This window comes from Colobus angolensis, unplaced genomic scaffold, assembly GCF_000951035.1.
Source record: "Colobus angolensis palliatus isolate OR3802 unplaced genomic scaffold, Cang.pa_1.0 Scaffold260, whole genome shotgun sequence".
Lineage (NCBI taxonomy): Eukaryota > Metazoa > Chordata > Mammalia > Primates > Cercopithecidae > Colobus > Colobus angolensis.
The window spans coordinates 1,255,313-1,270,544 of NW_012115822.1; the positions used below are offsets into that span (position 1 = coordinate 1,255,313).

General features: G+C 45.5%; 2 protein-coding genes and 1 pseudogene across 2 annotated transcripts in view; all 3 read left to right on the forward strand.

The window, feature by feature from the left end:
• LOC105515503 overlaps positions 1-1,498 on the forward strand; it is a 14,226-nt pseudogene extending 12,728 nt beyond the window's left edge.
• Positions 1,499-1,846: 348 nt separating this feature from the next.
• LOC105515504 (immunoglobulin omega chain-like) lies at positions 1,847-2,434 on the forward strand. Its single transcript, XM_011947336.1, has 2 exons — positions 1,847-1,892; positions 2,010-2,434. The coding sequence occupies exons 1-2, from the start codon at positions 1,847-1,849 to the stop codon at positions 2,432-2,434; spliced, it is 471 nt and encodes a 156-aa protein (XP_011802726.1).
• Positions 2,435-12,233: 9,799 nt separating this feature from the next.
• The window catches only part of LOC105515505, a 6,433-nt gene continuing 3,434 nt past the window's right edge, over positions 12,234-15,232 (forward strand). The window contains exons 1-3 of the mRNA XM_011947337.1: positions 12,234-12,315; positions 12,496-12,706; positions 14,283-14,577. Coding sequence (XP_011802727.1) covers positions 12,234-12,315; positions 12,496-12,706; positions 14,283-14,577 — 588 coding nt within the window. The remainder of the gene's footprint in view (positions 12,316-12,495; positions 12,707-14,282; positions 14,578-15,232) is intronic.

A 15,232-nucleotide genomic window follows, 5' to 3' on the forward strand; every position in this document is an offset into this window, starting at 1 on the left:
GACCTCTGTTCTGTTCCATTGGTCTATATATCTGTTTTGGTACCAGTACCATGCTGCTTTGGTTACTGTAGCCTTGTAGTATAGTTTGAAGTCAGGTAGCATGATGTCTCCAGCTTTGTTCTTTTTGCTTAGGATTGTCTTGGCTATGCATTCACTATTTTTGGTTTCATACGAACTTTAATTTTTTTTACCAGGAGCTCAAATTCGAAGAGTAATTGACTAATAAATATATATTACTGGAATGGTCGAATAAGTGCAAGAAGAAATAAATGAGGCATTCATTATTTCTAATTGATTTGATGCTTCTCCTCACTGTCTGTGAGCAGAGCATCTCCCCATGTCTATTCCTAATCCTGCTCTCATTCTCTCCTCTCTCACCCGAGGACTGAGGTGCATCCTGCAGGGTGGCTCCCATCCCCCTGAGGCAAATGACTGACACGAGAAACCCTCACCTCCTGTGCTGCTCTTTACATCTTGCTATGGTTTTAATGTCTCCCTTTCAGAATGCATAGATTGAAAATTGCCAGTGTGAAAATACTAAGAGGTGGGCCTTTAAGAGGTGATGTAGCCTGAGGGTGGAGACCTCAAAGCAGAGACTAGGGCCCTTATACAAGGGCTGGAGGTTGGAGGGAGTGTGCTCTCTCTTGCTTCCCTTCCACTGTCCACCATGTGAGCATACAGGAGGAAGACTCTTAACACATAACAGTGCCTTGAGCATGGAATTCCCAGCCTCAAAAAACTGTGAGCAAATAAATATCTGTTCTTTATAAACTGCCCAGTCTGTGGGACTTTGTTTTAGCAGCACGAAATGGACTAAAATGTGTCTATGTCCTACAGACCTTGATTTTACAAAAAAACCCCAAAAAACAGACACACAAAGTGAACTTGCTTCCCTTCATACTATGTGTGCACGCACACGCGCACACACACACCCTGCACAACAGCAAAGTGAGACAATACCCACCCAGTCAAACCAACTGCAACCATCAGCCTCATCCGAGGCCTCACTTTGTGTCAAGGACCACAGTCACCCTTAGGTCCTTCCTCCTCAGCCTCCTCCAGCTCCCAGGGACCAGCCCTCAGCTCTCGTGACACATCCTCACCTGCTCTGCTGCCTTCAGGATCTTTCTTGAAAGTGGAACCAAAGATGTCTCTCTAAAGCATCTGTTTCATCCATCCTGTCTCCTGTTTACATCTCGAACAACACTAGATAATGAACCAATCCATTTTCTTTGAAAGGAGCTGTTCAGGCCTCTGCTCCCAGAGCCTTCTGCATTCTCCCCTCACTGCAGCCTCCTCACATTGGATGGTCCTCGTATTCCTTACATGTCCTTCTTCTAGTAACTCAGAAGTCCTTTTAGAAAAGCTCTTTATTAATATCAGTAACTCAGGACAGAGTGAGTGTGTGACCCATGGATGCTGTGGACCTACTGGGATCAGGCTCTCAGGTGACTCCACTCACAGGATTCCCACTGAGAGACTGCAGTTTAACCAGTGAGCAGCAGGGGGCACTGTGGGCCTGTCTCAGGGTCTGCACAGAGGGAACCCACAGCTGTGCCACCCACCAGACTCCCCAGGGCAGCGTCTCCTGCCTACAGAACTGTGGAAGGTCCCAGCAGCTGCTTCCTCCCTGGTCCTTCCCATGGGGCCAACTCTGAGTCTTATACGTTAGTCCTTTCCGTACCAAGAAGCGAGCTCAGACTGCAGTTGCTTCTCGGGGTGGGGCCGAGGTCACCAGGAAGACAAACACGTGTGTGGGAACAGCCCCTCCTCTGTCAGGCCAGTGAAGAAGATAAAAGCAGCCTCAGGTGACAGAGCTGAGACTGGCGTGTCAACTGTGTCCACCATGGCCTGGACATCTCTTCTCCTTGTGCTTCTCTCCCACTGCACAGGTGAGCCAGTTTTCCGGGAGTAGGGCAGCTCCCAGCCTGTGTCAGTCCCCCTGGCTTTGAACCCCAAGGAGTTTAACTCTTAAGTGCTCCATCACCAAAGTGTGTCTGTGTTTGCAGGTTCCCTCTCCCAGCCTGTGCTGACTCAGCCACCCTCCCTCTCTGCATCCCCGGGAGCATCAGCCAGACTCACCTGCACCCTGAGTAGTGACATCAATGTCAATGCAAAAAGTATATCTTGGTACCAGCAGAAGCCAGGGAGCAATCCCCGGTATCTCCTGAGCTACTACTCAGACTCAGTTAAGCACCAGGGCTATGGGGTCCCCAGCCGCTGCTCTGGATCCAAAGATGCCTCAACTAACTCAGGGATTTTGCACATCTCTGGGCTGCAGCCTGAGGATGAGGCTGACTATTATTGTAAGATATGGCATGACAGCACTAATGCTTACACAGTGCTCCAGACCCACAGGAAAGTGAGCAAAAAGCCCCTCTCCACTTGCCTAGTCTGGTGCATTCACCCTCCTGGTGGCTTTGATGAAGCCTAGGTCAGGGTTTAACTTTTGTTGTTACATTTTCAACCAACAGATCTAATTTTCTTCAAGCCAGTAGATCTCAAAATGGTACAACTTTTTATTTTATTTTTGACTTTTAGATTGCTAATGTATGTTTACCATCATGTTTTCAGAGACAAAAATTGTTTGATTAGAGATCTAAAAATGTTCTTAATGGGGACATTGAAAGAGACAAAAAGAGGTTTATTCTAGCCGTGCCCCCATCAGAGTCCAGGAGTGACTCAGAGATGCTTCTGATGTAAGTGCTTCAGTATGGGGTAGGTAATACACCAACCTGCAGAGATTAATTGTATTTTATGTACTAGCAATGAACTGTCAAACATCATTAAACAAAAACAATATTAGTAATAACATAAATATATTAAAATAAATCTGGGAGAAATGAAAGACTCGTATATTGAAAAGTACAGAATATTGAAAAAGAAATGAAAAAAAAGCATTCTTAGTTTGTGATTCAAACACTGAATATGGTTAACAAAACAGTTTTTCACAAATCAGTGTACTCCTGGTGCCAACAGCCTCCTAGTAGAAAAACAAACCAAGGGTCACTAAGAAACACAAATGTTACTAAGAAAAAATTACCAAATGGGCTTCAATCATAGACAACAGGAAGTGCACACCATGATCCAACAGTTTATTGCAGGGATGCAAAGATGGCTCAGTGTGGACATCAATCAATGCAATCCACTGCATTTCCAGGCTAAAGCAGAACAACCATGTGATTGCATCAATCAATACAAAAAAGCATTTGACAAAATTCAACATTTATGATAAAAATCTTCTAAGTAGCAGAAATATATGATTTCTCCTCAACATGATAAAATAGAAGACACCTGTAATTCAGGTCATACATAAAGGTGAAACACTGCTGTTCCCCTTTCATCATGGTATCTGTTAATGATTCCTCCTAACTATGGGATTCCTCCTTCCTCCTGACGCAGCGGCTGGACCTCCCTTCATCAAGAACTGCTAGAGTGCCCCAGGTCTGCTGGTGGAGTGGGTAGTGTCTTCTGTTTTCTTCTAGACAAGATTCCTTTCCCAAGGACTCTTAAGGAACCTCAACTGCCTGCAATCCCTGGGAACTTGCAGGATGAAGAAAGATGGGGGTGGGAGGGTCCCAGAGTGAAGAGAGTCCCTGAGAAAAAGCTCCTGCTGAGGGATGTCCAGACACCCTGCAGAGAGCGCTGTGGACCCTGGGTTTGCTCTAGTGCTCACCGGCCCCCTCCTGGTTGTTTCTGCCACTCACATGGACTTAAATGGCCTCCCTCCAGCTGCTTCTGTCTTGAGTTGGAGCTCAGGCATGGCTGGGGTTTCAAGAAAGGGGTGGCATTGCCTTAGGGAAGGTACGTGCAGGTCTCACTCCCTGGAAGTTTCAGCATTAGTATGAGAGCAGCTGGGACCCAGCCGTGGCTGTATCTGCTACAGAATAAGAATGTGTGTGTAGCGGGGCGAGGATGTCCCCACTTCGAACCAAATTCCTTTTGTCCTGGGCTTTTTTCCTCTGCACAAGCCGTTGCCTCGAAAAATCATAGGAAGGCCCCTGGTGGCCCTGAGGTCATGCTGCAATCTTCCCTGTGGGGTACAGGGAAATAATCTAAAGACTTTGGATTTCTGTGTATCTCCTTTGCAGGCCCTTGGTCCAGTATGTGATGATTTAAGCCGCTTTGTTGGGTGTTTGTTGTAGAAGATGAAAGTCTCCTGTCAACACAGATGTGGCAGCCTGATTTTACTACCTGCCCTGCTCTCAGATCATGGCTGGGCATCACCCACTGATCAACAGTGGTAGCCACCTGTGCACGATGCTTCACTTCCCCAGGACCATGAGGGACACCCCACCTTGGGTGGCCTTCACTGCGAAGTGGTTTCCACTAAATCATCAGCAAGTTGGACAGAGCCTGTCCTGCTCTCTTAGGCAGCTTAGACTTAAAAGTGATGGTTTATACCATAGATTTCGTTATCCTTCTATATAGAGGTTCTTCTGGCATTTTGTGGGCCATTTCAAAAGCTGATATCAGAGAAACAGCATGAGCTATGCTGTAAAATGCCCTCACCACTAACTTGTCCTTGTGGTAGTCCTAAGTCTGATTTTGTGATTCTACAATAATTTTATCACAAAGAAACTGGGACGTGAAAGAGATGTTCGTAGTTTGTGTTGAAGTGATTGTTTTAAGGGTGTATACATGTGTCCAAACTTACCAGATTTACACATGAAAGAGTTTGATTGTAACTCATATTTCACCGGAGTTGCCCAAGTATGTTTCAGACAAGTTCAGGTGTGTTCAGGGTGGGTATGGGCGTACATGTGTAGTAGTATATTTTAATCTCTTTCCCATGAAAGAGAATCTTTCTCTAACTCCTCTCACTGCCCAGCGCCCACAACACCTTCAGAGCCCTGCAGTGGTCACCCCGTAAGGTTCTCCATCCCTTTAACAGCGTTATTTAGTGCATTGCCCATTGTGCTAATTTCCCATGAATCCCAAACAATTTGTTAGAATATTTTGTGATTACCTGCTCAAGAGCAGAACCCCACTCGGTACTCAGACCCAGGTTACAGTCATCTCCTCCCCTGGTCCCTGTGGAAGGTGCTTCCCAGGCCTTTGCTCCCAGAGCCCTCTGCATTCCCACCTCTCTGCAGTCTCCTCACATTTGATGTTCATCATTTTTCAGATGTCTCTTTCAAGTAGTATTTTGGATAGCCTTTGGTTGAAATGGCTATTAATATCAGTTTCCTTGGGACAGCAGGGATGTGGCCATGGATGCTGTGGACTGACAGTGAACAGGCTTTCAGGAGACTCCACTCACGTGATTTCCACCAAGAGACTCCAGTCTGGCCAGTGAGCAGCAGGGGGCACCGTGGGTCTACCTCACAGACTGCACAGGGTGAACCCACAGCTGTGCCAGTCCCCTCCCCCAATTCCCCAGGGCTGGGCAATGGAGCCTGCACTCACTGAGGCAGACTCAGCAGCTGTGCCCTCTTTTGGTGTGGTCCCAATGCCTGCCTCCTCCCAGGTCCTGCCTGCCAGAGTCCCCTCTCCACCAGCCACCAGCTCCTAAATAAATGCATTAAAGGAGGAGATGGGCAGTGAGGGGGACACATTGGCATCCATAACCCCTCCTCTATGAGGCCAGTGGAGGGAATAAGAGAGGCCTGCTCCAGCTCTGGACCTCAGGAGGGCTGTGTCCACCATGGCCTGGGTTTCTTGTTTCCTCCTGCTTCTCTCACTTCTCAGGTAGGGACAGGGCTCTCATGTGCAGGGACAGCTTCTTAGCCTGAATCAATCACCCCTGGTATGGATCGCCTCTAAGCTTGATATTTTTCCCTCCATGTGTGTCTGTGTTTGCAGGTTTCTTCTCACAGCCTGTGCTGACTCAGCCACTCCCTCTCTGCATCTCTGGGAGCATCGGCCAGACTCGCCTGCACTCTGAGCAGTGGCTTCATTGTTTGTGCCTATCACATGTCTTGGTACCAGCAGAAGCCAGGGAGCCCTCCCCAGTTTCACTCATACTACTACTCAAAATCAAGTAAGGACCAGGGAGCTGGGGTCCCAAGTCATTTCCCTGCATACACAGATGATGCCTCAGACAATGCAGGGATGCCGCACGTTTCTGGGCTCAAGGCAGAGGATGAGGCTGATCTTGTGAAACATCATGGCAACAGTAACACACAGTGCTCCAGACCTAGGCGGAAGTGAGAGTGAAACCACCTCTGTGTTCTCCATGCCGGATACAGTCATCACTGCCCTGCCCGGGACCAAGTCTAGCTCAGGGGTGACTTCTGCTTTCACTTCTTCAGTTAAGCCTACTTTCCTAGGATCTGTAAATGTAAACATCTTTTTCCTTTTTCTTACCTAAAATGTTAATTTGATTCTTTACTAACACCCTTTTCCCCAATTACGTTTACAGTGTCATCAATCAGCTCTCAGGATTCAGCATCCCTCCAGGGAGATGATGGAGGAGAAAGGAGGTGGTGACTCCTCCCATGCCCAGCCTTGGGCCTAGGCCTGACTCGGAGACATGTGTGATCTGACACCTTCTGTTCCATGGCTGGGTCCAGCAAACCGCAGGCCCGGCTGCACTGAGCACCTTCCAGACTGAGGTCACTTTCCCTACAACTGCTCATTTCAACTTCTTCCTGGGAATTGTTCTACCCTCTTGAGGCCCAGAGGAAGCAAATCTGTGTGGCTCCAGGGATTTTGGGCAAACAGGGTCTTCTCCATAGTGAGATGTGACTGTCTGTGACCTCCCTGTGTGCACAGGACAGCCAGACTCAGGCGTGCTACCCCTCAGAGTCAGGTTCTGTAACAGACGTCCCACTCGTGCATCCCGTGCTCCCCTTCAGAGTCAGGTTTTGTAATACACGTCCCACTCCTGCATCCCGAGGTCATCTGCTGCTCATGTTGAGACTTCAGTGAGTCTAGGGACTCTCGGGAATGAGGGACATTCTCATATGAAGAAGATCCATCCCACAAATGTTTCAATGGAGGATCGTGGATCTGTAGGGGAGCTGTGTCCTCACTCTGAGCTTCCCGGAAGTGACTCTCTGGACACCCTGGCCTGGCCTGGCCTCCCCTTCTCTGCGTTCTCTGCATAAGTGTCTGACTAAGGCTATTTGGATGGGCTCATCAAAAGCTCCTTCATTTTCCCTCTTTTCCATACCCAGGACAGAATGGAGTCTTTGTACTGGCTTCAAATAATTGTGAGCGTCAAAAGGCGTAATCTGTGGGTGACTCCAAAGCCCCTCTCAAAGTTAACTGACTTGGGCTTGTCGTGACTGTACGTGCTCCTCTTCCCATGACCTCAGCTTTCCCCGAGTTCCCCAGGTGCCGTGAACATTGATTCCCATTTTGTCCTGCATCTCCCCTGAGCAGCTGCAGATTCTTCCTCCATATAACCTCCCTCCTTGCATGATTTCTCATCCACTTCATTTATTAAAAGATAGAGAATCTGAGGGGTTTTTCTCCTGGAGTACAAAGTCCAAACTACTCAGCTGCCCTGGCCCAGCCCATCTCTTCTCTTTATGAGGTTTATGAGAGGCAGAAGAGCCATGAGCCTTGCTATTATTGGAAATGTCCCAATAAAGCCCGATTGGTACCAACACCACAGGACAGTGTGCTGTTTGCATTTGCAGATGGAGCCCATTGAGGACAATTTTCATTCCTGAATATGGATATTTGGAAGCATGGACCAGCTGGGCTGGGGAGGGGAGCCACTCCCTTGTTTTGGACACAGCCTGTTAGGTTGGGATTACTACTGACCATGTGGTGATGGGGTTATGTTGCCTCTCAGAGAAGTCCTGGACCCTCAGATGTGCTGGGGAACTTTGGTTAGAGATATGATGTCATTTACTTGATCCTCCTGAGTAGTTTCGACATTCTTTTGAGTCCCTTGCAGGACACTGTACTCGTGGTTCTAGCAGCCTGGCTCTTTTGATTGGAAGCCTGTTATCATGCAGCGTCCTGTCAGGGGATCTTTGTGCGCACACTAGGCCTAGATGAGGTCATAGACGGGACTTTTCTGGAGACTACAGTCAAACTGATCACCCCCCCTACCAAGCTGTCCCCATTTAATGACACTTGCCTGTTGTTGTGTCGATCTTTTTGTAAGAAGGGAAAAACTTCCCCCCAACTCGGCCGTTAACTATGGACTGGGAAATGCAGGTGGAGTTGTCACATGGGTGATTTTAAATACAAGAAGGTTCTGACTTTGTTCCTCAGCCTGAGACTATGGGGAGGTATGAGATAGTCCTCTGGATTCTCTCTTGTTCCAGAGACAAAAGATCAGAAAAGTGGACCAGATTTTCACTCTTGAACTGAAACAGATCTTCAAAATGAAGTCTGACATTTTCAACTGCAGATGGTAGACCAATTTCTCTTCTTATAATTGTAATAAAGTTGAATTATTACAAAGTATAATTAGTAAATTATAATTACTTTATCATCTCTTGTAGAACATCAGAAAGGTAATGATACAAAAATTATGGAATTGGGCAAGGAATATAAGGCGATTTAGGTTAATGCGAAAACTTCTGCAGTTCCTGACGCACCTTGGGAATTTACTGAATACATTTGCACATGAGAAAGCCACTGTCCAGGTCAGAGAAAATTACACAGACGTGATGGGCAGGAGAAATGGTGGGAAATCAGGTAAGTAGCTATCTCTATCCTTAATAATTTCATCAAAATTGTATAGGATATCTGAGTTTTAACTTGCCCAAGTAAAGAAATTCTGGTGAACACATGAACTATACTAGTAATAGTGCTAAACTAGCCATAGAATTTTTGAGAAGCTGAAGTGGGTGGATTGCTTGAACCAGGAGTTCACGACCAGCCCGGCCAATGTGGCAAAACCCCATCTTTACTAAAAATACAAAAATTAGCCAGGTGTTGTGGTTTGCATCTGTAGTCCCAGCTACTCAGGAGGCTCAGGCAGGAGAATCACTTGAACCCAGGAGGCGGAGGTTGCAGTGAGCTGAGGTGGTGCCACTGCACTTCAGCCTGGGCGACAGAGTTACTGTGTCTCAACAAACAAGTGATAAACCATCCATAGAGTAACTTTCATTCATGACTGGTGAGGATGTAAAATGTTGTCAGCCACTTTGGAAGACAGACCAGCAGATCTTACACAGCTAAGCACACTTTTGCATTACCACCCAGCAATCCCATTATTTAGCCCAATGAATTGGAAATCTACATTCACACAAACCTGCATATAAATGCTTATAGCAGCTTTATTCATAATTTCTAAAGCCTGGAAGCAGTCAAAATGCTGTTCAATGGATGAACAAATAAACTGCTGTACTTACACAATGATTATTTAGTGATTAAAAATAGATCAGGTAGGCCGGGCATGGTAACTCATGCCTGTAATGCCAGCACTTTAGGAGGCTGAGGCGGGTGGATCACCTGAGGTCAGGGGTTCAAGACCAGCCTGGCCAACGTGGTGAAACCCTGTCGTTACTAAAAATACAAAAATTAGCCAGTCGTGATGGCAGGTGCCTATAATCCCAACTACTCAGGAGGCTGGGGCAGGAGAATTGCTTGAACCCCGGAGGCAGAGGTTGCAGTGAGCCAAGATCATGCCACTGCACTCCAGCCTGGGCAACAAGAGCGAATCTCTTGTCTCAAAAAAACCAGCCAAACAAAAATCAGCTAGTGGGGCACAGAAATAAATGGAGGCAACCTGAATACATATTGCTGAATGAAAAAGTCAACGTGAAAATGCCACATACTCTTATTATTCCAACAATGTAACACTATAGAAAAGGTGAAACTAGAGATACAGGAAAAAAGATCAAGAGTTCAAGAGTGGAGAAGGAGGGATGGCTGGCTGGATCAAAGCACATTTTTAGGGCAGTGAATCTGTTCAGTGTGATTTTGATGGTGTCACCATGACATTAAGCAGGAGGCAGAACCCATAGGACTGTGCAGCACAGAGAGTGAGCCCTGATATAAATGAGGAGCCATGGTTACTGAGAAAGTATCAGCGTTCATCTATCTACTGAATTATACAATTTTATCCAATGTACGACATAGATGCACGGTGTTAAAACAGGGGGCTCTGGAAGGATAGGATAGAAGGAAACGTATGTGAACTCTATACTTAATGCTCAATTTTTTCTTTACACATGAAACTGCTATGAAAACAAAGTATAATTTTACAAACCTAAGGAAAAAAGTAATTATTAGATTCTAAAAGTGTATATGTGATAGTTTTTAAACCAAAAGTGGGAGTTTATGTTTAAATAACCTTTAAAAATTTTGGGAGGCTGAGGCAGGCAGATCACGTGGTCAGGAGATTGAGACCATCCTGGCTAACACGGTGAAATCCCATCTCTACTAAAAACACAAAAAATTAGCTGGGCGCGGTCGCGGGTGACTGTAGTCCTAGCTACTCCGGAGACCGAGGCAGGAGAATCACTTGAACCTGTGAGGCAGAGGTTGCAGTGAGATGAGATTATGCCATTGCATTCCAACCTGGGTGACAGAGCGAGACTCCATCTCAAAAAAAAATTACACAAAAGTGTTAGACTAATACATATTAATAAACACTAAAGAAAGAAATTTAGTGGAATGTTTATCACAGAGGCAACAGACCAGGAAGTTACAGTTATCCTGTGAAAAGGCATCATCTAGCCTATAGGAAACATTTGCAAATTGGCAACAACCACCACCACAACAATCTAAACCAAATGAAAGAAATAGACACTTATACAGGGAAAATATAGACAGATAATAAGTATAATAAATTTTGTGAATTTTCACTTGAAAAGAAAGAAACGGAAATAAAACCTATGTGAAGAAGTGGTGGAGTGAGCCGAGCTGGGGTGGGGGCGGTGAGGGCATCCCAGGCAGAGGGAACAGCAGGTGCAAAGGCCTGGAGGCTGGAGCAGGCTGTGAGGGGTGAGGGCAGCAAGTACATGAAGTCTAGACCACAAATTGAAGCTTCGCCCTCAAAAATAGCCTCTCACTGGCCACCACTCAGGCCTAGATATATGTGTAAGGGGTGCAGCCTTCAGGAAAAGTGACCCCAAAAGTGAACCACGTTGGGAATTCTGAGGTGTGTGAGAAGTTATGGATGAAGGTCTAGGTGGACTATAGTGGGGAATGTCCTCTTGCCACTTGGACTCCTGTATCTATTTCATGGGACATTATTAACTTCTAAAGAGCCAGTTGTTTGGGTGCACATTTAGGTTTAAGTACTACCGCCTGCCTCAAGCCTTAACTCTCTTCCCAGTGCGTCAAGTGAGCTATTCTGTTGAAGTAACTTCTCTTTATTGTGAAATCTTTCCTATCACTTTAAGAACCTGCTTCAGACCCAAGTAATCCCAAAGCACCTATAAAGTCCCTCCTGGAGAAGACAGAAGGGTGTCTTCTAAATCTGTGTGGCCCAATATTTCAGGGTCCCTAACCAGGTTAATCCAAGGTGCTCAGCATAACCATGAATCTGGTACCCATGTTGCTCAGGTGGGTCATAGGCCCTGGAGGGATTGTGGCTGTGGACCCAGCAGGGGGTGCTGTGGGCTGTTCTGAGAAGGAGGGTTTTGGAGTGTCCAAGCTGAGAACAGCCTTAGAGGCCCCAGATGTTGTATGAGTAAATTTTCATCTGACAGAATGTTTTCCTAATGGAAAACGTGAAACAAAGATCTAACTACTGTGTCTCTTTGGCTCTGTCTTTGCATGCTGTCATCAGTCACTGAACAGGAGCTGAGAGGGAAGAGAGAAAGACCAGGAGACCTATGTCGGGGAGTGTCCCTGTGGGTGTGGGAGTGAGGGTGAGTGGGGACTTGGCCAAAGAGGCCTAATCCACAGGAGTGGAGTCTCCTGTGAGACTTTCAGAATGAGCAGGAGTGAGGTAGGTGGAGGGGGAGGCTCGGAACATCTCATCAGAGGTGAGTCCATAGAAGGAGACACTGGTCATTACAGTCAATGAGAGAAGTGACTGTAGCCTGAGCTACATTGATCAAGGTCATTGGATCAGGGAAGAGGCCAGGAGGAGCTCCTTGAAGGAAGACTGAGCTTGAGAGGTAGGTTGAGGCAGATCAGCACGATGAGCCCCTGAGAAAGGCACACAGTCACTGAAGGACTGTGAGGTGGCAGGGACAAGCTGACATGGGCCTTTGGTCAGTGACTCTCCAGCTGCAATGAGAATGAAATGGAAATATTTCATGTACCATCCTGGGGAGATGGTGGTGGGTGGGTCTAGGTTAGTTAGAGTGGGAATGAAGAGCAGAAAGCAGCTTTGTGATGTCTTTCTGTTATCAAATACATTCGGCATGGAGAGGACTTGGACTTTGCGCATGAAGGATATGGATGCTTCTAGGCTGACTCCCGTGTTCCTGGCCGAGAATTTGGATGGTAACTATAGTCCAAAGAAATAAATAACATTGAAATCATATTTTTTTTTAACTCACAAATTGAGGAAGGTAGATATTTATGTTTTTTTATTGGCTCAATGATTTTTTTTAATAATAAAAAAACACATTTACTTAGAAACTACTAGGTGTCTATATATCTCTTTCCTTTCTCTGGGTTCAGGAGTCACTTCCCAGGTTGTGGTGACACAGGAGCATTCACTGTCCAAAACTCCTGGAGGGACAGTCACATTCACCTATGGCTCTGAAATTGGGGCTGTCATCAGGGCATCTCATGACAGCTGGACCCAACAGAACATCTGTCAATGTCCCCAGGGCAATGGTGGACACAAGCAGTCAGGTTCCGGGATCCTTGCACAATTCCCTGGTTCACTGTATGAAGAAAAAGCCACTCTGGTTATAATGAGGGCTAGACCAAGAATGATTCCCAGTATTACATGCTCAGTGTGGTGATCTGAAATGTCACCACAGGCACAAATTCAAAAATACAAGTGGGAAACTATACTCAAACTCATGGATCAAGCTTCAGTCCTATGCTTCTGAAGCAAATTTCTTGTTTTTGGAGTCTGGTTTTCAACCACTATCGACTCAGATCATTTATTTTTCAGGCCCCCAATGGTATCATCACAAGCACTTTTTCTATTAACCATGGCAGTCACTTCAGATTAAAGGTGAATTTCTCCTTCCTCAAGTTATAAGCAACACTTTGGCATATTTGGTGAACTTCAAAGAAAAAGACTAAGAGGATGAGATACATAAGAGGCCTCAGGAACATTTCAGCAGATGCAAAGCAGACTATAGGGTAATTCATTTCCAATATGATTTGATTGATTGGAAAATCTGAAAGTAAATGCATACAAAGGGGAATGTGTGTCATTTCTCCTATTAATGACAAAGTAAAATAGAGAAAACCAATAAAACAAAAACAAGCACTATTTCATATCTCTTGACAAACCTCTAGAAAGTCTTATAATATCCACAATATCTAGGATACAGTAAAAAATTAACTTTCCATATGAAGAACCAGGGGAACACAAAGAGAAAGGACAATTGACAGACACCAATACTGAAATAATTTAGGTGCTGACGTTACGTAACTCAGATTATTTAAGCAGCAATTATACAGTCCCTTCAGCGAGCAATTTGAGACATTATTTTTTGAAGTTTTATTTTAGGTTCAGGGGTGCATGTGCAGGTATGGTTACATAGGTAAACTTGTGTCCCAGGGGACATTGTAGAAACAAGTGGAAAAGGAGCAAATCTCAAAAAGAAAACTAAGTCATAAAAACAAACCAAATTAGAATTAGAAGACAGAAAAATGCAATAAATTAAAAACAATAGTCTGGAGGGACTCTGGAACAGGTAACAGTGAAATTAAAGTTCAGGCCTTAGAGGAATTAGGTACTGCAAGTGGGGAAGAAAGTACAATCAATACTCATCTAAGCCCAGCAGTGGGGGGCTGTGGATCTTTTCAGAGGTGAGCAAGGCAGGAAATGAACTCCCTGGGCTTTCATTTATGGCTCCTGTGCCTACACTGGCCCGAATTGGGGGTTAGAGCAGGTGCTTTCTCCTAAAGGACAAACTCAGAGCTCCCAGCAGCCCATCCTCCCTGACAGAGCAGCTGTTCCCTGGCTGAGCACTCAGAGCTTAAGGGGCTGCTGGTTTTGTTAGAGGACCTATGTTTGCATAATGCCCCACCCAAACACACACCTTTACCCAGGGAGCTGATGAGGAGTTATAGGAACTGTCCCAGGGTCCAGGAGTAGCCTGGGGTTCTGGGGATCTTTAGAAAGTCCGTCCACATTGTAGCTTGGATGTCTATCCTCCTCCCTCTCTCCCTCTTCACTCTATGCCCAGATTCATGGAGATTTCAGAGACAAGACTTTGGAGGAATCTGTCTGCCATGATTCCTCACACATAACATGTATCTGTTTTTGTTTCTTGGTTCAGTTCTCAGGCTGTGGTGACTCAGGAGCCCTCACTGACTGTGTCCCAAAGAGAGACAGTCATTCTCATATGTGGCTTCAGCACCACAGCTGTAACCAAAGGTCACTATCCACACTGGATCCTGCAGAAGTCTGGCCAAGCCCTCAGGACACTGATGTGTAACACAGATAACGTCCCTGGATCCCCATTTGATTCTCAGGCTCCCTCCTGGGGTAAAAGCTCCCCTGACCCCTCCGTGGCCCAGCCTGAGGATGAGGCTGAGTATACTGCAGGCTACACCATCGTGGTCCTTAGCACAGTGAGAGACCCAGATGGAGAAACAGGACATGAACGAGATTTTGGCTGATTCTGGGTACATACATGAACATGGGATATCAGGATCACATGGCCAGAAACCTGAGCTCTCAGGGACACCTAAATTTTTAACTATCCATAGAAAGGTGGGTGGAGGAGTGTAAATTGGTTCTTGTATATGTTTGAATTTTAAAGTGGAAAATATTTGTGAATGATTTGGGAGATGCAGGTTCCCAAAAAGAAGAATTGAGTTATTTTTATATTCCGAAAAGAACAGTAATAGTGGGATCAAGTCTAAAGACTAAGGTCAAACACATTTCATCCAGAAAGAAGCATCTCCAAAGATTTTGTTGTTGTTTTGCCTATTAAAAGCTAAGAGATGAAACTATGTTAATGAAGTTTATTTCATGTTCTGTGTTAATACTGTGTATTTCATAGCTTTTTAAGTATTAAAAATTATAAAAGTGTTGAGGGACTCTCTTCTTTAATGTTATGTTAGAAAGTATCCACCTAGGAAAATATATTGAAGGTCTAACCCCCAGTACTTCTAAATGTGACCTTATTTTATTTTATTTTATTTTTTTTTGAGACGGAGTCTCGCTCTGTCGCCCAGGCTGGAGTGCAGTGGCCGGATCTCAGCTCACTGCAAGCTCCGCCTC

What these genes read in the sequence shown, in the direction of transcription:
- LOC105515504 (XM_011947336.1), top strand. Translation starts at nt 1,847, where the DNA reads ATGGCCTGGACATCTCTTCTCCTTGTGCTTCTCTCCCACTGCACAG. An exon ending in GCTTCTCTCCCACTGCACAG is followed by an intron (nt 1,893 to 2,009) that starts GTGAGCCAGTTT and finishes CTGTGTTTGCAG; the next exon opens with GTTCCCTCTCCCAGCCTGTG.